The 25,475-nt window shown below is 41.5% G+C and overlaps 1 protein-coding gene across 10 annotated transcripts in view; it reads left to right on the top strand.

Annotated features, from left to right (window-relative positions):
- The window catches only part of tmem231 (transmembrane protein 231), an 81,126-nt gene that overhangs the window by 46,971 nt on the left and 8,680 nt on the right, over positions 1 to 25,475 (top strand). For 4 of the 10 annotated variants that reach the window (XM_061821571.1, XM_061821572.1, XM_061821579.1 and 1 more), the window contains exon 7: positions 198 to 242. The exons of 2 other annotated variants lie outside the window; for them this stretch is intronic. In XM_061821571.1, the coding sequence (XP_061677555.1) occupies positions 198 to 242 (45 nt within the window). Of the gene's footprint in view, positions 1 to 197; positions 2,619 to 10,665; positions 11,622 to 25,475 lie in introns of those variants that run through there. 4 more of the 10 variants (XM_061821575.1, XR_009795253.1, XM_061821580.1 and 1 more) reach the window with 4 other exon arrangements.

The following is a 25,475-nucleotide window of genomic DNA, read 5'->3' as shown; positions in this document are numbered from 1 at the left end:
GGTTGAGTCCAATTTAACTTCAGACAGTGAGACAAAAACAATAAGTGCACAGTGTGTGTAAACGTCTGGTTTCAACTTTTGTCAATCAGGATGGGCTGAAATACTTTTTCATAGTGCTTTTCATGTTGCATTTATGAGTGTTTGGTGTTTTCTGTGTGAACTTAAACGATTTTTTTCCTTTGACTGATGACCTTCACCTATTATCCTGGCTTCTGGGAAACCATCAAGTTTGCCTGGATCCAGTATGTCAGTGTTCTCCTGATCTTTCTCTGGGTCTTTGAACGCATCCAGACATTTGTTTTCCAGAATCAAGTTTTAACCACTGTACCCATCACTACTGGAAGATCTCACCAGCTTTGAAAATGTTTGGCTATTGATTTCTCAAATTCTCAAATGAAATTCATACAGTAGTGAACAAAATAGAACTCCAATGTGACTAACCAGATTAATCTGAGTTTTTAGAATATTTATTTTTCTTGCTACACATCAAGTTACTAGTAGGTGCAGTAGATTCTCAGAAAAACAGGTTTTCAAGGAGAAATGCATGTTCAACAGGACTTGCTTCATTCTTAAATAGAGGGCACCTGATTCACACCTGTTTTTCACAAAATTGATGACCTCATTGATTCAACGCCACACTGGAATTTTTAACACACCTGTTTCAACAAATTACCCTACTGCACAGCCCTAAGAGTCTGTATACTGTATCATGAATGCTGAGTCTTCTTGTATTTCTGAGAATCTACTGGACCTCCTCCACACTTGTAACTTGTTTGACATAACAATGAAAAATATATACTGCGAAAATGTGGCTTAATCTGGTTAGTCAGATTGGACTCCTATTATTTTGAACACAGAATATGGAGTAAATGTGTTGGCATAATGGATAGCACAGGTGCCTGTGTGGGTTTTCTCGGTGTACTCAGGTTTCCTCACATATCACAAAAACATGCATTAATTTAAGTCTCTAAATTGCCTGTAGGTTTGACGGTATGTGTCTGTGTGTGCATGTGCGTGTGTGTGTGTGTGTGTGTGTGTGTGTGTGTGTGTGTGTGTGTGTGTGTGTGTGAATAGTTGTCTGTTTCTTTGTGCCCTTCAATTGGCTGGCGATCAGTTCAGGGTTCACCCAAAAGTTTGGGATAGACTCCAGCGTCCCGACCAACCTCGTGAGGATAAGTGGAACAGAAGCTGAATGAATGAATGAAGCTGAATGAATTAATAGAGTAAATGTTCTATCTGCTGAAAAAAAAAAAAAAAAAAAAAAAAAATCCATTGCTTCGTTAGTATGTCTATCCACACGATTCTTCAGAGAATCCAGTGGTGGCAAAATCCACTTCATCAATGTAAAATCAGGTATTTACACCCCTCCCATACACACACCTGTCTGTCTTGCTTTGTCCCGTCCTCCCCCTTCTGTCCCTCCCTCCCTTCCTCCACACAGACTGGGTTCAGAGTGTTCAGACCCTCTCAAATTTTTCACTGTTAAATTGAAGCAGTTTGCAAAAATTATTTTTTTTCCTCAGTGTACACACAGCACCCCATAATGACAGAAAAAGAGTTGAATTTTTTCCAGATTTATTAACGAAAAACTGAAATATCAAACAGCCATAAGGATTCAGACCTTTTGCTGTAACACTCATTTAGTGCACTTGGCTGCCGTCCATTTCTTTTCTTCACCGTTGAGATGTTTGTACTCATCAATTGGAGTCCAGTTTATTGGATTTGATTTGGGAAGCCACACACCTATCTATATAAGACCTTACAGTTCGCAGTGCTTGTCAGCATAAATGAAAATAATAAGATCAAAGCAATTGCCTGATGAGCTCAGAGCCTGAAATGTGGAAAGGCACAGATATGGCCAAGGGTACAAAAAGATTCTGCTGAACTGAAGGTTTCTAAGAGGACAGTGACCGACAGTGATGTTTGGGATAACCAGAATGCTTCCCAAAACTGGACATCCGGTCAAAATGAGCCTTGGTGAGAGAGATAAAGAAAAACCCAAAGGTCAACTCTGGCTGAGCTCCAGATTTGCAGTCAGGAGATGAGGAAAAAGTTCTAGAAAGTCAACCATCATTCCAGCCCTCCACCAATCACAGTGAATCACAGTCCCAACAGTGAAGCATGGTTGTGGGAGCATCATGCTGTGGGGGTGTTTATCAGCTGCAGGTACAGGACAACTGGTTAGAATCAAAGGAAAGATGAATGGGGCCAAGTATCAGGATATCCTGAACCCAAACCTTCTCCGGAGTCCTCAGGACCTGAGACTGGCCTGAAGGTTCCATCTCCAACAAGACAATGATCCTAAGGACACAGCTCTTTTAAAGCGGCATCATAATTCTGTGACTGTCTTGAATTACCTGACCAGAGCCCTGACCTGCCCTCACACAATTGAGCATCTCTCCAGAGACCTGAAACTGGCTGAATAAATATGGCTATGGGACATTTCAGGTGTTTTTTTTTTTAATAAATCTGCAAAAATTTCAAATTATATTTTTCTGTCAATGTGGAATGCTGTGTGTACATTGAGAAAAAAAATTTTACTTAAATGATTATTGGTAATGGCTGATAAATAACTGAAAATGTTAAGGGTGTCTGAATATATTCTATCCCTGTGTGTGTGTGTGGTGTGTGTGTGTGTGTGTGTGTGTGTGTTGTGTGTGTGTGTGTGTGGTGTGTGTGTGTGTGTGTAAATGTCTACTGTATAATAATATTATTTTTTTATATGGTCATTATGCTTGAGTGTATTCATTGTTTGGTCTGTTGCTACAGTAATTGTAGCCTCCGAGACAGTTAAATTGTAACAGTCACCCTTCTATTATATTATGTCATGGTTGTGCTTCACAGAATGACCAGTTAACTCATACTTGTACTGGAGTTGAATTTACCGTAAATCAATTTGTAATGCCTTCAGAATGAGCCAGGGGAATGACATGCCAGAGACTGGTCCTGTTCAGCTGGTCATTTGTGAGCTGTTTTCAATAAACTGAGTTTCAAGGGAGGTGAAAATACATTTGTATGTGACAACACATCAAAACAGTACTCTGATTAAAATTGCATTTTTGTAATATGAATTAAACAGGAGAATTAATCAGGAGGGTGTCATGTTGAGTGAAATCCTCATCACCTGCAGACCTGAAGAGGAATTGGCACCTTTCCCGCTAATACAGAACATTTTATTTAGTATGCCTGGTTTGTAAAAAATGTATCAGGAGGAAGGGCTACTTTGTCAAGGTGTCTGGAACAAAGTTGCATGTGAAGATTGTGTACCGTATCTTTCATTTTCTTCCCCCCACCCCTATTAATAATTGGTTTTCAGGATGGAAAAGTTCAGTAGGCACAAGAACAAGAGCCATCCATCCATTCTCAATACCACCCCCCCAGCCCCATGGACAATAAGTTTTCAGGATGGAAAAGTTTCATCGGCACCAGAACAATATCTCAATCCAGTCGCGATACTGCTTATCCTGTTCAGGGTTGCAGGGTGCTGGGACCTCCCCTCGCTGAAAGGCGAAAAGTTGCCTACACCTTGAATTGGTCGTAAATCAGTCGGAGTGCACATATATACATGGACAACCATTCATGTCCATGTTCACACCCTCACTGAATGCAAACTCAACCCACCCTGCCCCCACCAAAGTCGGGTGACTATCACTACAAGAACAAAATGAATGTTAATTCAGTACCCCGTTGTTTTTTATTTTTATAGCACTTTATTTACACATTTTCACTGTACAGTGATGAAAATCCTCCAGATTTACTGAATAGTTCACTTAATTCATTTGTCTTGAGATAAGATGGCATATTTTAATGACAAATGTGATTTTGTGCTATCCAATGATAGGCGGATAGGAGGCAAAATAATCTGGTCTTGGCCCTTGGGGAACTTCTGCCCAATTTTTTTTTTTTTTTTGGGTCAGGACTTAGAAATTTTACTTTCGATTTTTGTCAGAATTTTGTTCACAGATATCGCCAGAATGCTACACAGCCATCCATTTTTTTAAAAATTTCCAGGCGGGGAGGGGGGGGGGCATGCCCCCAGAACCCTCTAGTGCTCGCATTTGTATTTTTCAGGAATTTTATATACCCCACAGGTAGGATGTGACTTCGAGTTGAAAGAGAAATTCTGGAAGGAAGTAGACGAAGTAGTCTTGAGCATCCCAGAGAGAGAGAGGGGGAGAGAGAAAGAGTGAGAGAGAGTGAGAGAGTTGTGGTTGGTGCAGATTTCAATCAACATGTGGGCGAAGGAAACAGGAGCGATAAAGAACTGATGGGTAAGTACGGCATTCAGCAAAGGAACTTTGAGGGTCCGATGGTGATGGACTACGCAAATAAAGATGGAATTGGAAATGGTGAACACTTATTTCCAGAAGAGAGTGGAACACAGAGTGACTTAAAAGAGCGAAGGTAGAACCACGCAGGTGGATTATATTTTGTGCAGACGATGTAAGGAGATTACCAACTGTAAAGTAGTGGTAGGGGAGGATGTAGCTCGACAGCATAGGATGGTGGTGTGGAGGATGACTCTGGTGGTGGGTAGGAAGATGAAGAAGACAAGGTAGAGCAGAGAACCATGTGCTGGAAGCTGAGAAAGGAAGAATATTGTGTGGCTTTTCAGAAAGAGGTGAGACAGGCTCTCGATGGACAGCAGAAGCTCCTGGAAGACTGGACTACGACAGCCAAGGTAATCAGAGAGACAGGCAGGCGAGTACTTGGTGTGTCTTCTGGTAGGAAAGGGGAGAAGGAGACTTGGTAGTGGAACCCCAAAATACAGGGAGTCATACAAGGAAAGAGATTAGCGAAGAAGAAGTGGGACACTGAGAGGACCGAGGAGAGGCGAAAGGAGTACATTGAGATGCGACGTAGGGCAAAGGTAGAGGTGGCAAAGGCTAAACAAGAGGCATATGAAGACATGTACACCAGGTTGGACACGAAAGAAGGATCTCTACAGGTTGGCCAGACAGAGGGATAGAGATGGGAAGGATGTGCAGCAGGTAAGGGTGGTTAAGGATAGAGATGGAAATGTGTTGACTGGTGCCAGTAGTGTGCTAAATAGATGGAAAGAATACTTGATGAATGAAGAAAATGAGAGAGAAGGAAGAGTTGAAGAGGCAAGTGTGAAGGACCAGGAAGTGACAATGATTAGTAAGGGGGAAGTCAGAAAGGCACGACAAAGGATGAAAAATGGAAAGGCAGTTGATCCTGATGACATACCGGTGGAGGTATGGAAGCAATTTGGAGAGATGGCTGTGGAGTTTTTGACCAACTTATTCAACAGAATATTAGCGGGGTAAAAGATGCCTGAAGAATGGAGGAAAAGTGTTGTAGTTCCCATTTTTAACAACAAAGGCGATGTTTAGAGCTGTGGGAATTATAGAGGAATAAAGTTGATGAGCCACACAATGAAGTTATGGGAAAGAGTTGTGGAGGCTAGACTCAGGACAGAAGTAAGTATCTGCAAGCAACAGTATGGTTTCTGAAGAATGGAGGAAAAGTGTTCTCGTTCCCATTTTTAAGAACAATGGCGATGTTCAGAGCTGTGGAAACTATAGAGGAATAAAGTTGATGAGCCACATAATGAAGTTATGGGAATATGGTTTCATGCCTAGAAAGAGTACCACAGATGCTTTATTTGCCTTGAGGATGCTAGTAAAAAAAGTACAGAGAAGGTCGGAAGGAGCTACATTGTGTCTTTGTGGATCCTTTGTGAAGCCTATGACAGAGTACCAAGAGAGGAACTGTGGTACTGCATGCGTAAGTCTGGTGTGGCAGAGAAGTATGTTAAAATAGTACACGACATGTATGATGGCAGCAGAACAATGGTGAGGTGTGCCTTCAGTGTGACAGAAGAATTTAAGGTGGAGGTGGGACTGCATCAGGGATCAGCTCTGGGCCCCTTCCTGTTTGCAGTGGTAATGGATAGGCTGACAGATGAGGTTAGAGTGGAATCCCCTTGGACCATGATGTGTGCAGATGATATTGTAATATGCAGTGAAAGCAGGGAGCGTGCAGAGGAACAATTAGAAAGATGGAGACATGCACTGGAAAGGAGAGGAATGAAGATTAGCCGAAGTAAAACAGAATTTATGTGCGTGAATGAGAGAGGTGGAGGGGGAAGAGTGAGACTACAGGGAGAAGAGATAGCGTGGGTGGAGGACTTCAAATATTTAGGGTCAACAATCCAGAGCAATGGTGAGTGTGGTAAGGAAGTGAAGAAACGGGTCCAAGCAGGTTGGAACAGCTGGCAGAAGGTGCCTGGTGTGTTATGTGACAGAGTCTCTGCTAGGATGAAGGGCAAAGTTTACAAAACAGTGGTGAGGCCGGCCAGGATGTACGGATTAGAGACGGTGGCACTGAAGGAAACAACAGAAAGCAGAACTGGAGGTAGCAGAAATGAAGATGTTGAGGTTCTCGCTCGGAGTGAGCAGGTTGGATAGGATTAGAAATGCCAAAATTGGATGTTTTGGAGACAAGATTCAAGAGACCAGACTTCGATGGTTTGGATATGTTCAGAGGCGACAGAGTGAGTATATTGGTGGAAGGGTGCTGGGAATGGAGCTGCCAGGCAAAAGAGCGAGAGGAAGACCAAAGAGAAGGTTTATGGATGTGGTGAGGGAAGACATGAGGGCAGTTGGAGTTAGAGAGGAAGATGCAGGAGATAGACTAAGATGGAAAAAGATGACACGTTGTGGCGACCTTAACGGGACAAGCCAAAAGGAAAAGAAGAGGAAGATGATTGATTTATGGACAGCACCATGTTGGGGACAAAAGTGATACCAAATCTATAGTTCGAGCCAGAGGTTTACAGACACTGCAAAAGCACACATTGCATTTTTGTCTCACTGTCTGAAGTAAAATCAGACTAAATCCCTTCTGTTTTAGCTCAGTCAGAATCACCAAAATATTTAATTTTAGTAAATGCTGGAATAAGGAGAGAATTTCTAGGAGGTTATTTACTTTGAGGTAAAAAAAAATTACATTTCCTTTGAACTGCATAACTTGGGTTGAATGTTTTGTGTAACGTTCCACAAGCCTCTGACAATAATCTGCTGGAATCCTGGCCCATTCCTCTTGACAGAACGAGTATACTGAGTCAGGATTGTCGCAGATTTTCAATGGGATTCAGATCAGGGCTTTGTGATGGCCACTCCAAGGCATTCACTTTATCGTCAAGCCACTTTTTAAGCATTTTGGCAGTATGCTTAGGGTCATTGTCCATTTGGAAGAACCGTTTGCACCCAAGTTTTAGCTTCCTGCCAGATTCCTTAAAATGATGCAGTCACTGTGATTTAACGAGCGCGCCATCACACTCGCAAATCTGCACAGTCGAGCAGTAAAAACCATGCACATAACATTTGTTAGAAGTAGAAAAATTTGATATTAAAAGACGTCACTTATTTTGTGTAGTCTTGACATTAATTTACGTGTTTATTTCATAAATGTTAACTAAACAAGCCTGCTCCTAAACAATCAGTATTCACCCAGAAACAGGAAATCCAAGTGAACCGTACTGAGTCTGGTGAGTAAATTTTAAAATGGCGAAAAAATTGGCGAAGATGTGAATTGACTGTTTATCTTAGCATCCGATTCTGTACTGTTATAGGCTTTTATGTATATTACAAGAATTCGTATTTGATTCCGGGCTTTAGCGTGACATAAATTTTGTCGGAAGCTATACTGGAAGTTGAGCGAATAATTACAAAAATACATTGGAGACAGCTGCATCCGGGTTCTGCGTCAAATCTGCGCTTTCTCTACATCGGGTCATGCTACCTGTGGATGCTATGGAAAATGTATAAATCTTTAGGATTATCTTCTGAAAAACAAAGGATGGCAGTGATATAAGTGCAGCTTGTCAGCTGTCAGTTTTGGCACAACTTTGTCTGCTGTCGGAATATCTACTCCCCATGCAGGGCAGAGGGAGAAGATTTTCCAAGGATGGTTTTCTAAATTCAAGTGGCTCAAATTGAGGGACTCAATTTTTTTCTGCCAATGGTGTATTGACAGTGGAAGAAAAAAATTTTCTGACACGCTGAAAATCATTGATGGCGCCGTAGTTGGATGACTTTGTGAAGTATCAGCAAACACCTGATCACAAGTTTCCTGCAACTGCAAAGACGCAGTTGATGTAGAACGTGGCTTCAGCAGGCATAACATTGTAAAGACGTCCTTAAGGAACTGTCTCAAAACAGAAAGTGTAAAAAATTCGTTGAAATTGAAGACCCTGAAGAAGTTGTTTGATTTTGATAAAGGTTTCTGTAAATGGGTGAGCAGTAAAAAAAGAGGATCACCGTTGAGCCAGGGCGCATTATGGCGCGCATGCAGCTGTTTGAGGCATTCTTGGCTTGGTTCATCAGATTCGCCGCCGTCCGACGCGCACATCAACATATTTCGTACGCGGATCTTTTGTTACGTTATGAGATATTGATTACGTGGTCCGCTCCAAACCATTTTTTTACACACATTTTTATACACACCTACCTGTTTGTTATTCTTGTCAAAAGAGTATTTGTAGTGACATCATCAAACAATGCAACTGTTCAGGATTCACTCATGGAGGAATATAAAGACTGTTTCAAAGGACTTTGATGTCTACCTGGTCCACATAAAACACACGTGGATAAAGTGTGCCTCCTGTTGTGCATCCTTGCAACAAAATTCCGTTTGCACTGCAAGAAAAACTGAAAAAGGAGCTGGTGCACATAGAAAAATTAGAAGTCATCAAGAAAGTTGATGAGCCAACGGAATGGGTCAGCTCACTCGTTCTGCAGAAGAGAGCAGGTGCCCTGAGAACATGCCTAAATCCAAGGGATCTAAATAAGGCCATTAAAAGAGAATATTTTAAGTTGCTAGAGAAGAAATCATGGCACAATCTGCTGGAGCGAACTTGTTCAGTAAATTAGATACTTCGTTGGGTTTCGGGCAAATGAGGCTTGACGAGGAGAGTTCCCAACTGTCCATAATCAACACTCCAGCAGGAAGGTATAGATTTCTTTGTCTGCCATACGGTATTTTGTCAGCACCTGAGGTCTGCCACAAAACAATACACATGATTTTTGATCACATTTCTGGAGTAGAGACGATGATGGATGACATTATTGTTCAGGGCTCAACTCGAGAGGAGCACGACACCAGATTGAGACAAGTGTTGGACAAGACAAGGGAGGTGAATCTGAACCTCAATAAAGACAAGTGTGAGTTTATGGGAGATGTTGGGTGTGAAACCCGACCCTAGAAAAACCACAAGCTATCAACAACATGGAGAGTCCAAATAGCAAAGATGAGGTCAGATGGTTTCAGGGAATGGCCGCTGACCTAGCAAAGTTTGTCCAACAACTTTCAACACAGTCAGCACCTCTCAGGAGTCTGCTTGAACAAAAGAATAAATGGATCTGGTCTCATGAGCAAGAACAGTATTTCCTAAAACTGAGAGAGAAACTGACAGAGGAACAAGTGTTGAAGTTCTACGATCCACAGAAGAGCACCAGGATTTCGGCAGATGCATTGCAATATGGCTTAGGAGCAGTGCTGCTACAACAACATGAAGAGCAGTGGTTACCTGTTGCCTATTCATCCCGAGCCTTGACAAGCGCCGAGTCCAAATATGCACAAATACAAAAAGAGTTGTTGGCAAGTTTGTATGCATGTGAGCGTTTCCATCAGTACGTTTATGGTCAGAGGTTCGAAGTGGAAACTGATCACAAACCTTTAGTGTCCATCAAACCATTAAATGACTTGTCCTGTAAGGATCCAGCGCATGCTAATCAGACTTCAAAAATATGACCTGCAGATGATATATACTCAAGGTAAATATATGTTCACAGCCGACACTCTGTCCAGAGCAGTGGATAAGATAGAAAGCCCAGACAAGGAGGAAAGCGCAGAAATACAGGCACATGGTTGTCACCTCTCTGCCTGTAACTGGAGACAGAAAAGAGCAAATACAAAGAGAGACCATCGCAGATGAAACACTGAAATAACTTAAGAGTACAATACTGAAAGAATGGCCTGGTAATAAAAATACTCCCCTGTCAAAATACAGGACTATTGGAATTGTAGAAACAAGCTCACAGTGTTAAATGACATCATAATGAAAGGAAGTAAACTTATCTCTTCTTCTCTACAGAAACAGATGTTGAAAAAAATACATGAAGGTCACCTCGGAGAGGTTAAATGCAAACGGAGGGTTGAGATCCTGTCTCTCTCTATCGTTTACACAGACACACACGCTCCTTTTTTTTTCTTTTCGTTTATGGCAGTTTTATTTGATGTTATTGTATTGTATCGATTTATTGATGTACTGAGGTATTGTTTAATACGCAATTTAAGTGTGCAACCCGAGTCCGTCCTCGCATATTTCTCAGCTGTTTTGTTTGATGTTATTATATTATATCGATGTGTTATTTACGTATTGAAATATTGTTTAATACGGAATTTAAGTGCACAATCCGAGTCCGTACTCTCATATTTCCATTGAATTTGTCGGACTTCGTCGTCCATCAGCTTGCCATTGACTAGTATTCACAAGGCTTCTCCTACACAGTGCCTTCGTGTAGACTGCGACAGTGCGTTCGCGCAGATTTTATGTTGACACTCGTTCATGCCCCACAAAGAGAATGATTCTCACCAAGACGTCTTCTTGTCCGTTGGATTTCTGTCAACCTTCAGATTCCAGTTTGAGAGATTGAGGACCAGTCCCTTAACGGGTCTGTGTTGCTTTGGCCACGGTCTCCTGGAGGTCGACTCTGAAGCTGGACCAAGGACCAAGTAAATAGTAGGTTTAAAGCCAACAGCTCGATGAATTATTCAAATGAAGGGACAAGAGAGGTCTTCAATTTGGCTCTAGAGAAAAAACTGGTTTGACTGACCACCTGCAACTCCAAACCACGTTCTGAATCAGCCTTACTGGTGTCCCCCTTTTTATTAGTTTCTCAAAACAAAGGGTCACAAGATTACAAAACAAATGGAGGAACAGATGGCAAAACCAACACAAACAAATACTAAGAAACATAACAATGGTGAATGCCAATACAGAGATAAATGCTAAGGTAACACTTGGTGTTGAGGAGTATCTGCTCTGAAGTCAGCATGGGTCATCATTCCTCAAGGTGTAGCTGGGTCATACTCCAGGTCACACAGCCGCTCGCAAGGAGAACAATACCAGAAGAGGACAATAAAACAATATTAAAAGAGAACAATAGAAAAGCAAGAATAATCAAAACAAATACATTATGAAATAATGGATCTTACACAAATAAATTATTAAAAAATCATATGTTGTGATTTCTGGATTTTTCTTTTTAGATTATCCCTCTCACAGTGGACATGCAACTACAATGAAAAATTCAGACCCCTCCATGATTTCTAAGTGGGAGAACTTGCAAAATAGCAGGGTGTTTAAATACTTATTTTCTTCACCGTATTGGGGCAATTTAGAGTCTCCATTGAATGTTTTTGGGACGTGAGAGGAAACTCATGCAGGCACGGAGAGATGATGCCAACTCCACACATAGAGGGGTGGGATTGAACACGGGTTCTCAGTACTGTGAGAACATCGCTTTCCAGCTGCTCCACCGTGCTGCCACATGTACACATCCTGTTTTTCTGGTTGCAAATGGTCAAAGTATTTGCGCTAATAAAATATTTTTCACTGAGTATGACGTGTGCTTCTATCATTCAACCATCAGGATTCACTCATGGAGGAATATAAAGACTGTTTCAAAGGACTTTGATGTCTACCTGTTCTACATAAAACACACGTGGATAAAGTGTGCCTCCTTTTGTGCATCCTTGCAGCAAAATTCCGTTTGCACTGCAAGAAAAACTGAAAAAGGAGCTGGTGCACATAGAAAAATTAGAAGTCATCAAGAAAGTTGATGAGCCAACGGAATGGGTCAGCTCACTCGTTGTTCTGCAGAAGAGAGCAGGTGCCCTGAGAACATGCCTAAATCCAAGGGATCTAAATAAGGCCATTAAAAGAGAATATTTTAAGTTGCCAGAGAAGAAATCATGGCACAATCAGTTCAAAGTTTTCAGGAATTCAAAGATGATCAACATTACTTCGCAACTTCTCTTTTAACAACATTACTCTGCAACTTCTCTTTTAACAAAAGCTCTTTGCAGTTTTGGTCATTTGTGTGGGGGTGCTAAGCTTGTCAACTCATGTCCAGGTTCAGGGGAAATGTTCACTGGATACGACAGAGTGTTGACCAAGTTTGGAAAAATGAGCCCTTTTCGTTTGCACAAAGCTGACCCAGTGTCTTCTGAGGCTTGGGTCTTTGGGAAAATAATGCACACTGTGACCAGAATTATTCGAATTGCTGTAAAACTGAACCACATACGTGTTCACCATTGTTATGGATTGGTTTTAGCTTACAATCACTCAGGAATTCTCAAAACTAGCGAGTCTCCATGCTCATGTATTTCGGACAATAGTCGGTCCATTTTGAGTGGTATCAGAGGCTCCGCCCCCGAAGTGAGCCATTTTTCAGGTGATGGAAACTAGGTCAAAGTTAGCGGACTTTTGTTCAATAACACTTATATTTTTTTGGAAGAAACAGCTAATAGGATACGTATTTTATGGTACAGTTGAACATATATTTTCATTTAGCTAAGATAATTTGCATTAGAAATTAGACATTACAATCACTTTAAGGACACTACACACCCAGTTAACTTTTTGAGCTTCTCCCATCTGGAAGGTGGTACAGATTTGCAGATGCAAGGATCAAGAGACCCATTACAACCCTGAACTCTCATCTTTCCTCTAGCCACACTGTTAATGCAAAGGCACACTGACATCCTGAGCAATTTTTTTTTTACACTTTTTTTTATATACATTTTTAAAATTTTGTGTATGCACTGACTCACTATAGGCTCTCCAGTTTCCTTGAACAGTCATGTTTTTCAACCACTGTGTGCCGCTAGATATTGTCAGGTGTGAGGTGGGAAATTATCCAGTTTGTGTGCCAGTGCAGTTTAGCGCCTGGCAGAGTAATCATCAGTGATGAAAGTCCTCCAGATTTTCAAGTTTTCATGAAAATTCCTCGGGGAAATTTATGAAAAATTTCCTTAAATTAATCCGGATATTAGTTGAAAACATTGAACGAACATGCATTTGGGTTCGTTGTTTTGTTCTCATGAGCGTTGCCACATTGAGGCACTAATACAAGTAACAGCCCCTCCCCTCGCATTCTCTCAAGACGTCGCTTATTTTGTGTAGTCTTGACATTCATTTACGTGTTTATTTAATAAACATTGTTAACTAAACAAGCCTGCTCCAAAACAACCGGTATTCACCCGGAAACAGGAAATGCAAGTTAACTGTCTTGAGCATGTACGGAAGTTAGGCCGAAAGCGCGTGTTCAGAGGTGCCTCACGCACTGGGAGCGCATTTACGTCGAAAGTCATCAACATCATGAGCCATGTCAAAGGAAATTCAGTTGCACCAGGGGTTCTCATTGCGTCGATCACGAGGCAGTGTGTCGGCGTGCCCCTCCTTCCCCCCAAAAAGACGTTAGACTATCTTGTTGTTTGATTCAGGTGTGGCCAGTACGTCGAGCGCATGCACATAAAGGCGCGTTCTAGCAAGCCGGCCTCCTATTTATGGCAGTCGCAGTGATGCGTGCTCCTAAACTTCCAGCATTTTCAAAAGATTGCGGGTATAGACTGTTCATGTTTATTCCTTGACAAGCCAGTGCATTTAACTTTTCTTGAGATAGTTTGTCAGCTCAAGAATTTTTATTGATGAAAAAATTTAAATACTGTTTTATATCATGTTCTACTAATATTAGTTGAAATTGGAAATTATCATTTCTGACTTTGAAATTTTAGTTTTCTATTTTAGTTATGTATTTATTTTATTTTTAATTTACAGTTATGTTATATTCATGCAGTAAGTTATTTCAAGGCGATACCTAATCACACCCGCATGACTGACCACACCCGTGCATTTTTCGAATGTGAGTATATATATATATATATATATATAATATATATATATATATATATAAAATATTAAAGGCAACTCATTATATTATTAGTATTACTAGATCTATATCTAAGATCGTGGGCAATGTGGTCGAGTGTATCAGTTCAAGGCAACGTAACAAGTTTGAGACTCAAATGCTAATGTTTTGCTGTATGGTGGAGAAATTCGAGGATATATTTTCGTGTATATTCTATACTATATGTATAATGTAGGAAAAAGGACAATTTTAGACGTCTTTTTACTGAACAGTTCACTTAATTCATTTGCCTTGAGATAAGATGGCATATTTTAATGACAAATGTGATTTTGTGCTAGGGGAATGGGGGCCAAAAAAATCTTGGCTTGGCCCTTGGAGAACTTAACCCCAATTTTATTTGGGTCAGGACTTAGAAATTTTACTTTTGGGAGGCCCTGTAGCTCAGTGGTTAGAGCACTGGTTTGATAAACCAGGGGTTGTGGGTTCGTATCCCACTGGGGCCTCCACTCCCTGAGAAGGGTTGCGTCAGGAAGGGCATCCGGCGTAAAAATTGTGCCAAACATATGTGCGTTCATCTGAGATGACACGCTGTGGCGACCCCGAAAGGGACAAGCCGAAAGAAACTTACTTACTTTAGAAATTTTACTTTCAATTTTTGTCTGCATTTTGTTCACAGATATCACCAGAATGCACCACAGCCATCCATTTTTTTAAAGATTTAAGATGGATAAAGCCCTGCTGTTTCATACAGAGGCCGGATGGTTGTTCTGCAGCAAGGTGCTGGTGCATTTGTATGAGCTGTGAGAGGAACTTGAAGTGTTTCTGACAAATGAGGGGTCCGATCACATAAAGCTGCTTGCAAGTGATGAGTGGTGTGCAAGGCTGGCATGCCTGGCTTGATATTTTTCATCTTCTGAATGAACTGAACACACGAATGCAAGGCCGAAATGAAAACCTGCTTTAAAGTACAGATAAAATAAATGGATTCCATTCAAAGGTCCAACTCTGACAGCAACATGTGGAAAGTGGCAATCTTGAAATTTTCCCATTTGTCAATAATTGGCGAGATGTTAATCCTGCTGCACTGTGTGAGAAGACAAACGAACATTTAAAAACTCTTGAGGAGAAGATGTCATTTTATTTCTCTTCAGCCTCCACAGAGTGCCTTGACTGGGTTAGGGACCCATTCAGCTCAGTACCAGCTGTTGGAAAGGACATGACTTAACAGGAGCAGGAGGAACGAACTGAATTGGGAAGAGATCATGGTCTCAAGCTAAACTTTGCTGATCTATCTTTAAACAGTTTTTGTTTGGCTCCTCCCAAGGAGATCCCTATGCTGACCAACAACGCTATTTTGACATTGCTCCTATTTTCCTCAACAAAGCTGTGTGATGTGAGCTTTTCAAGCCTGACTGCTATAAAAGAACAACAACATAAAAAGACAGAGCTGTGGAGGAAGATCTTTGTGTGTCTTTCATCGATTCCTCCCAGGATATCAGCTCTGTGTGTGTGTGTGTGGGGGGGGGGGGGGTTCCGGGTGTCAATGTTCCCTCAATTTTTTTACGTTACAATTTTACTATTTTTTGTGTTTTTGAAAACTTACAATGAAAATGTAAACATACACACACATAAAATACATTGCTAACCAAACCAAGCCAAATATGATCTATAAATTTGAAAGGTCGCTTCCAACTTAATTTCTTTTTTTTTTTTTTTATCCACAATCATATCCCCGTTTGTTTTTCTTGGTGTAAAACAAAGATTGCTTCCAGATTATCTTTAGCAATGCATGTTGAAAGCTGAATGATGCTCCCAAACAGTGTTCAGGTTATTTTGCCTCCTATATTTAAAATACAGAATTCGTTTTTGTACACTTGATTGTCTGTGCCAAGGTGGAATTTTAACATTACACACCAGCTCACCCTGTACTTTCTGCTTTGGCTTGAGACCAGACTTTACTTACTTAAAAAGAGAAAATCTCATCCAGTCTCACCACTTTTTCTTCTATTATTCACATACTCCAACATTCATGACATCTTAAAGCAACAGCATTTCTTTTTTTTACATTTTCCATTATTATCAAGGGTAAACATAAGCAGCATGTCGAGCTCATCATTACGCTACGTTGCTCAGTAATCATGCGCATACCCCTTTAAGAGTGAAGGGGGGGAATATCAGGTAAACGAGGCAGGAGAGTGTGTGGCGGAGCAGCAGGTAGTTGATAATAAAGTTCCGTGTGCTGCTGAAATATTAATTAAACATCACCTAAATAAACCCAGCAACTTCTCTTCATTTTTTTACAGTACCGGTGTTAATTTTGCCACTGGATGTCTCAACCAGTCCCCCCTCACTTATTGAATAACACTGCAAAATACCACAAAGTGAATAGCTGTACGTTACGCTTTCAATTTGTGTTGGATTTATTTGATTTTGTTTTATTTTTTTGGCGCATCGCACAGAATATCTGTGCGCAGAGACCAGCGGTGCGGAATTGTGCACGCATGCAGACTGTCACACGATCGACCAAAACCGCCTGATTGCGATTGAGACATTGAGCACCGCTGGATTATAAAATACTTTTGTCTATTTTATTCCTATTAAAGACGTTATAATGCTACATCATTCTTAAACGTTTAAAAAAAGCTGATATGAACAATATCACACTTATATTGGTGTTAGTGGTTTGTCGACAGAAGAAGAAGAGGAAGGCGCAGAGCCCACAACTGAATGTTGGGACTATGACAGGAAAAGGTCAGGAGTTGTTTGACATGATGATGAGGTGAAAGGTGATATACCGTGATTCCAAGAGACCATGTGGAAAGGGAGTAAGGCAAGAAGTTTAGGTGCAGGGTTTAAATTATTTTATCATGGAGGAGATGGGAAGAGAAATGGAGAAGGGATTATTTTAAAAGAAGAGCTGGCTAGGAACGCTTTGGAGGTGAAAAGAGTATCAGAAAGAGTGATGAGACTGAAATTTGAAATTGAGGGTGTTCTGGATAATGTGATTTGCAGCTATGCCCCAATGGTAGGATGTGACCGAGAGTTGAAAGAGAAATTCTGGAAGGAACTAAGTGAAGTAGTTCTGACCATCCCAGATAAAGAGAGAGTTGTGATTGGTGCACATTGTAATGGACATGTTGGTGAAGGAAATGGGGGCGATGAAGAAGTGATGAGTAAGTTCGGCTTCCAGGAAAGGAACTTTGAGCAACAGCTGGTGGTGGACTTTGCAAAATGGATGGAATTGGTGGCAGTGAACACTTTTTTTTTTCCAGAAGAGGCAGGACTAGACTAGGTCGTGTGTGAATTGTGTATCTTATGTGCTGACTTTGTTTATTTGATTGCTTGTTTTTGTCTATCTGCACCACAAAGGCGTGCACAATTCCTGTGGGTCCTATCAGCCAGTTCCAAGCCCGGATAAATGCAGAGGGTTGCGGCAGGAAGGGCATCCGGCGTGAAACTGTGCCAAACATATATGAGTGTTCATCAAATGACTTCCATAAGTGATGGGTCGTGGCCCAGGGTAACTACTCCCGTCCCCGGTACTGTTAATTTGCAAGGCGTAGGTAGAAGTTAAGGTCATGTAGGTTGAAGACAAAAAAGAGGAGGAAAGCGACTTAGTTGGCAGAAGAAGAAGAAGAGGCATGCACAGTCGCAACAACTGTGTGTAAGGACTTTGAATGTTGGGACTGTGACAGGAAAAGCTAAAAAAAAAAAAAAGTTAGTTGACATGATGATTATGAGAGAGGTTGATTTGTTGTGCATCCAAGAGTCCAAGTGGAAAGCGGGTAAGGCTAGAAGCTTGGGACCAGGGTTTAAATTCTTTTACCATGGAATAGATGGGAGGAGAAATGGAGTAGGGTTTATTTTAAAGAAAGAGCTGGGTAAGAATGTCTTGGAGGTGAAAAGAGTATCAGATTGAGGGATGAGGCTGAAACCTGAAATTGAAGGTATTGTATATAATGTGATTAGCGATTATGTCCACAAGTAGGATGTGACCTTGAGTTGAAAGAGAAATTTTTGAAGGAACTAGACGATGTTGTCCTGAGCATCCCAGAGAGACAGAGAGTTGTGATTGGTGCAGATTTCAATGGATATGTTGGCGAAGGAAACAGGTGATGAAGAAAAGATGGGTAAGTATGGCATTCAGCCAAGGAACTTTGAGGGTCAGATGGTGATGGACTCCGCAAAAAGGATGGAATTGGCAGTGGTGAATACATATTTCCAGAAGAGACAGGAACATAGAGTGACCTACATGAGCAGAGGGAGGAGCACGCATATTATATATATATTTATATATATTTTGTACAGACGATGTAATCTGAAGGAGGTTACCAATTGTAAGGTTGTGGTGGGAGAGAGTGTAGCTCGACACCATAAGATGGTGGTGTGTACGATGACTCTTGTAGGGGGTTAGAAGATTAAGAAGACAAAGGTAGAGCAAAAAATCAGGTGGTGGAAGTTGAGGAAGGAAGAATGTCGTGTGGCCTTTTGGAAAGAGGTGAGACAGGATCTAAATGGACAGGAAGAGCTCCTGGAAGACTGGAATACTACTGCCAAGGTACTCAGAGAGGCAGGCAGGAGAGTGCTTGGGGTGCCTTCTGGTAGGAAAGGGGAGAAGGAAACTTGGTGGTGGAACCCCAAAATACAGGAAGTCATCCAAGGAAAGAGATTAGCGAAGAAGAAGTGGGACATGGAGAGGACTGAGGAAAAACGAGAGGAATACATTGAGATGCAACGTAGGGCAAAAGTAGAGGTGGCTAAGGCTAAACAAGAGGCATATGACAAAGCGATGGAAATATGTTGACTAGTGCCAGTAGTGTGCTAAGTAGATGGAAAAACTACTTTGAGAAGTTCATGAATAAAGATAATGCGAGAGAAGGTAGAGTAGAAAAGCCAAGCGTGAGTAGGTAGTGGCTATGATTAGTAAGGGAGAAGTTAGGCACTGAAAAAGAATGGAAAAATGGAAACACAGTTGGTCCGATGACATACCAGTGGAGGTATGGAAGCAATTTGGAAAGGTGGCTGTGGAGTTCTTGACCAACTTATTCAATAGAATACTAGCAGGAGAGAAGATGCCAAAAGGATGGCGGAAAAGTGTGCTTGTCCCCATTTTTAAGAACAATGGCAATATTCAGAGCTGTGGAAACTATAGAGGAATAAAGTTGATGAGCCACCTAATGAAGTTATGGGATTATGGTTTCACGCCTAGAAAGAGTACCACTGATGCATTATTTGCCTTGAGGATGCTCGTGGAAGAGTACAGAGAAGGTCAAGCAGCTACATTGTGTCTTTGTAGATCTTGAGAAAGCCCATGACAGAGTACCAAGAGATGAACTTATGTACTGCATGCACAAGTCTGATGTGGCGGAGAAATATGTTAAATTGTACAGGACATGTATGAGGGCAGCAGAACAGTGGTGAGGTGTGCCGTTGGTTTGTCAGAAGAATCTAAGGTGGAGGTGGGACTGCATCAGGGATCCGCGCTGAGGTCCTTCCTGTTTGCGGTACTAATGTATAGGCTCACAAATGAGGTGAGACTGGAATCGCCTTGGACTATGATGTTCACAGATGATATTGTGATCTGCAGTGAAAGCAGGGAGCAGGCGGAGGAACAATTACAAAGATGGAGGCACGTACTGGAAAGGAGACGAAGGAAGATTAGCCGAAGTAAAACAGAATATATGTGCATGAATGTGAGGGGTGGAGGAGGAGTGAAGCTGCAGGGAGAAGAGATAGCGATGATGGATGACTTCATATACTTGGGGTCAACAATAGGGAGCAATGGAGAATGTGGTCAAGAAGTGAAGAAACGGGTTCAAGCCGGGTGGAACAGTTGCCGGAAGGTGTCTGGTGTTCTATGCGATAGAAGAGTCTCCACTAGGATGAAGGGCAACGTTTATAAAGCAGTGGTGAGACTGGCCATGATGTACCGATTGGAGACGGTGGCACTGAAGAGACAACAGGAAACAGAACTGGAGGAAGCAGAAATAAAGATGCTTCGATTCTCGCTTGGAGGGAACAGGTTGGATAGGATTTGAAACAAGCTCATTAGAGGGACAGCCAAAGTTGGATGTTTTGGAGACAAGGTTCGATAGAGCAGACTTTGATGGTTTGGACATGTTCAGAGACGAGAGAGTGAGTACATTGGTAGAAGGGTACTGAGGATGGAGCTGGCAGGCAAAAGAGCGATGGTTGATTGATGTTGTGAGGTAGGACATGAGGACAGTGGTTGTTAGAGAAGAAGGTGCACGAGATTGGCTTAGATGGAAAAAGATGACACGATGTGGTGACCCCTAACAGGAGAAGCCAAAAGAAAAAGATGGATAGTTATTTTTTGTGTACATGGGTACCAAAATGCTAAAAATATGTTGACAGTACAGTACGTATATATACTTTGCACTTTTGAGACAAACATTTTCAACAAGTGTCTCGTTAAAACCTTGTCCTGCACAGTCACGTTTTTTATGCCAGTACGTATGTAATTAATATTCCTCTCAGAATCTTCTACTGGAGGTCTCGACTTTGCAGCATAGGTTCTTTTCTACGTAAGAAAAAGATGGTGATGAGGAGCTGTCTTTTTTCCTGATGCTTCAAAATTCCCCCGTACAAAGACATACTTGGTTAGCCTTAGTTGGTTCCTGTCGTGGTGACAATCCCCCGAACTTGTTGGTGGACACCAGCAATGAGGGATGCCATCAAGCTGAAGAAGTTCTATCGGGCCTTTTTGCCCTGTAGGATTCTTGAGGTTGCTGATAGGTACAGGCTGCCCAAGCTGAATCCAGCTTTGGTGCTTGCTGTAACAAAAACTCAGGTATGTGAGGAGTTCGGTGAGGCATGGAGAAAGCCTTCCAGATGGCTATGAGGAAACTTTTGTCCACCATCGTTGCCTCAGAAGGGTGAAGCTGTGCACCATCAACACTGTGTATAGTGGGGATGGAGCACTGTTGACCTCGATTCGGGACATTGTGAGTCAGTGGGGAGACATGGAGACCTCCTCAATTCCACCAACACACCTTCCGCATCCCCCAGAACATGAGCAAGGTTCTTTCAAATCATTGAATAAGCATTCAAAGTACATAATGTAAAGCAGTGTTTTTCAACCTTTTTCGAGCCAAGTCACAATTCCTTCATTGAAAAAATCCCGCAGCACACCTTCTTGTTCTTTTCCTTTCGGCTTGTCCCATGAGACAAAGTTGTGCCAAAACTGGCAGCTGACAAGCTGCACTTATATCACTCCCATCCTTTGTTTTTCAGAAGATAATCCCAAAGATTTATAAATTTTCCATAGCATCCACAGGTTGCATGACCCGATGTAGAGAAAGCGTGGGTTTGACGCAGAACCTGGATGCCGCTGTCTCCAATGTATTTTTGTAATTATTCGCTCAACTTCCAGTGTAGCTTCCGACAAAATTTATGTCACTCTAAAGCCCGGAATCAAATACGAATTCTTGTAATATACATAAAAGCCTATACCAGTACAGAATCGGATGCTAGGATAAACAGCCAATTTACATCTTCGCCAATTTTTTCGCCATTTTAAAATTTCCTCGCCAGATTCAGTACGGTTCACTTGGATTTCCTGTTTCTGGGTGAATACTGATTGTTTAGGAGCAGGCTTGTTTAGTTAACAACATTTATGAAATAAACACGTAAATAAATGTCAAGACTACACAAAATAAGTGACGTCTTTTAATATCTATTTTTTCTACTCGTAACAAATGTTATGTGCATGGTTTTTACTGCTCGACTGTGCAGATTTGCGAGCGTGATGGCGCGCTTGTTAAATCACAGTGATTGCTTCATCTTAAGGAATCTGGCAGGAAGCTAAAACTTGGGTGCAAACGGTTCTTCCAAATGGACAATGACCCTAAGTATACTGCCAAAATGCTTAAAAAGTGGCTTGACGACAAAGTCAATGCCTTGGAGTGGCCATCACAAAGCCCTGATCTGAATCTCATTGAAAATCTGCGACAATCCTGACTCAGTATACTCGTTCTGTCAAGAGGAATGGGCCAGGATTCCAGCAAATTACTGTCAGAGGCTTGTGGAAGGTTACACAAAACATTCAACCCAAGTTATGCAGTTCAAAGGAAATGTAATTTTTTTTTACCTCAAAGAAAATAACCTCTTGGAAATTCTCTCCTTATTGCAGCATTTACTAAAATTAAATATTTTGGCGATTCTGACTGAGCTAAAACAGAAATGATTTAGTCTGATTTTACTTCAGACAGTGAGACAAAAATGCAATGTGTGCTTTTGCAGTGTCTGTAAACCTCTGGCTCGAACTATAGATTTGGTATCACTTTTGTCCCCAACATGGTGCTGTCCATAAATCAATCATCATCTTCTTCTTCTTTTCCTTTCGGCTTGTCCCGTTAGGGGTCGCCACAGCGTGTCAGAGTTGATTCATGTTATTCTGCCTATATCAATGTTTTGGAGATATAGTCATACCAGAGAAGAAGAAGAAAAGTTCTGAAAAAAAATAATCATTTTTAACGTACTTTAATCCATATATTTAATTCAGCAATTATTCATAATGTATTCTACAATTGTACAGATGGAAGTTAACAATGTTTGTTCAAAAAATTTAACTTTGATAACTGAGCGATTTTGATCAACAACTCTAGAGAAACTGAGTCGATATGTTTTCATTTGAGAAGGGAGATGAAACCCAGTTGTCAGGTTTACCGGTTAAACAGGATACAAAAAAGAAGCAAAGACACCAGTTCAGGTTTGACAGCTCACGAGGAGAGAGGAGAGGAACTGTCTCATACAATTCACTAGTCTGATTATCCTCTCCTCAACACCTCTATTTGGTTTCAAACGCTCCTGATTTACATGGGTGTTCCAAAAAGGAGACAGGGGACCAAAACATCGTTGGAAACAAAGTGTACTTGCTTGTTCATGTGTTTGTGTGCAACAATGAGTACATGAGTGGTAATCATTTCTTTAACAGACAACAGGTTTTCCTGCTTTTAACTGTTCTGGTGATTAGATATTCTTGTTCTTGTGCTATCTCCTGTTAAAGTGATTGTAAAGCGTAATTTCTAATGCAAATTATCTTAGCAAGATGAAAATATGTTCAACTGTACCATAAAATACGTATCCTGTTAGATGTTTTTTTTCCCAAAAATACAAGTGTTTTTTTTAATTAAAGTCCATGAACTTTAACCTAGTTTCCATCACCTGAAAAACGACTCATTTCAGGGGCAGAGCCTCTGACGTCACTCAAGGTGGATCGGCTGTTGTGCGACTTACATGAAAACAGAGACTCGCTGGTTTTGAGAATTCCTCAGTGATTGTAAGCTAAAATCAATCCATAACAATGGTGAACAGTAATAATTCTGGTCACCGTGTGCATTATTTTCCTCAAGACCCAAGCCTCAGAAAACTGTGGGTAAGCTTTGTGCAAACGAAGAGAGCTAATTTTTCCAAACGTGGTCAACACTCTGTCACATGCAGTGAACATTTCACCTGAACCTGGACATGCTTTTCGAAAAAGCAGTGCAATCTGTAGTCCGGTCCCAAGCCTCGATAAATGCAGAGGGTTGCGTAAGGAAGAGCATCTGGTGTAAAACTGTGCCAAACAAATATGAGCGTTCATCTAAAGAATCCCATACCGGATCGGTCGTGGCCCGAGTTAACAACGTCCATCCCCAGTACCACTAATCTACACTGGTGTCGAGGTAATTGAGCTACTGTGGGTCGAAGACAAAAACGAGGAAGAAAGGAGATTCGTCGGCAGAAGAAGAAGAGAAATCCACAGAGCCTACAACTGAGTGTAGGGACTTTGAATGTTGGGACTATGACAGGAAAAGCTCAGGAGTTGGTTGGGATGATGATGAGGAGAAAGGTTGATATATTGTGCATCCAAGAGAGCAGATGAAAAGGTAGTAAGGCTAGTAGTTTAGGAGCAGGATTTAAATTATTTTACCATGGAGGAGGTGGGAAGTGAAATGAAGTAGAGGTGATTTTAAAGGAAGAGCTGGCAAAGACTGTCTTGGAGGTGAAAAGCATATCAGATCAAATGATGAGGCTAAAATTTGAAATTGAGGGTGTTATGTATATTGTGATTATCGGCTATGCCCCTTAGGTAGGATGTGACCGAGATGAAAGAGAAATTCTGCATGGAACTAGATGTAGTTCTGAGCATCGCAAACAGAGAGAGAGTTGTGATTGATGCAGATTGTAGTGGTCATGTTGGTGAAGGAAGAATGCGATGGGTAAGTACGGCATCCAGGAAAGGAACTTTGAGGGACAGATTGTGGTGGAGTTTGCAAAAAGGGAAAAAGGTACTCTATGTAAGGTCAAGGTAGGGGAGAATGTAGCTCGACAGTGTGGTGTGTAGGATGACTGGTGGTGGGAAGGAAGATTAAGAAGATAAAGGAAGAGCAAAGAACCGTGTGGTGGAAGATGACAAAGGAACAATGTTGTGTGGCCTTTCGGAAAGAGGAGACAGGCTCTCGATGGACAGGAGGAGATCCCGGAAGACTGGACTACTACAGCCAAGGTGATCTGAGAGAAAGGCTGGAGACTACTTGGTGTCTTCTGTGGTAGGAAAAGGGATAAGGAGACTTGGTGGTGGAACCCCAAAATATAGGAAGTCATACAAGGAAAGAGATTAGCGAAGAAGAAGTGGGACACTGAGAGGACTGAGGAGAGGCGAAAGGAATACATTGAGATGCAACGTAGTGCAAAGGGAGAGGTGGTGAAGGCTAAACAAGAGGCATATGACATGTACACCAGGTTGGACACGAAAGAAGGAGAAAAGTTTCTCTACAGGTTGACCAAACAGAGGGATAGAGATGGGAAGGATGTGCAGCAGGTCAGGATGATTAAGGATTGAGATGGAAATGTCTTGACTGATGCCAGTAGTGTGCTGAAGAGATGGGAAGAATACTTTGAGAAGTTGATAAATAAAAATGAGAGAAGGAAGAGTAGAAGAGGCGAGTGTGAAGGAACAGGAAAGGCACTTCGAAGGATGACAAAATGAAAAGGCAGTTGGTCCTGATGACATACCGGTGGAGGCATGGAGGCAATTTGAAGAAGTGGCTGTGGAGATTTTGACCAACTTAATCAACAAAATACTTGCGGGCGAGAAGATGCCTGAAGAATGGAGGAAAAGTGTGTGAGTTCCCATTTTTAAGAACAAAGGTGACTTGCAGAGCTATGGCAACTATAGAAGAATAAAGTTGAAGAGCCACACAATGAAGTTATGGGAAAGAGTAGTGGACTGTAGACTCGGGACAGAAGTCAGTATCTGCAAGCAACAGTATGGTTTCATGCCAAGAAAGAGTAGATGCATTATTTGCATTTATATTTTATATATATAAGTAGAGAAAGGAAGATTAGTCAAAGTAAAACAGAATATATGTGCGTGAATGATATGGGGGGGGGCAGTGAGGCTCCAGGAAGAAGAGATATCGAGGTTGGACGACTTGAAATATTTAGGGTCAACAATGCAGTGCAATGGTGAGTGTGGTCAGGAAGTGAATAAACGGTTCCAAGCAA

The sequence above is a fragment of the Syngnathoides biaculeatus genome, chromosome 6, assembly GCF_019802595.1.
Source record: "Syngnathoides biaculeatus isolate LvHL_M chromosome 6, ASM1980259v1, whole genome shotgun sequence".
NCBI classification, from domain to species: Eukaryota; Metazoa; Chordata; class Actinopteri; order Syngnathiformes; family Syngnathidae; genus Syngnathoides; species Syngnathoides biaculeatus.
The sequence above is the reverse complement of the archived record's forward strand: the minus strand, read 5'-3'. Positions and strand labels throughout refer to the sequence as shown.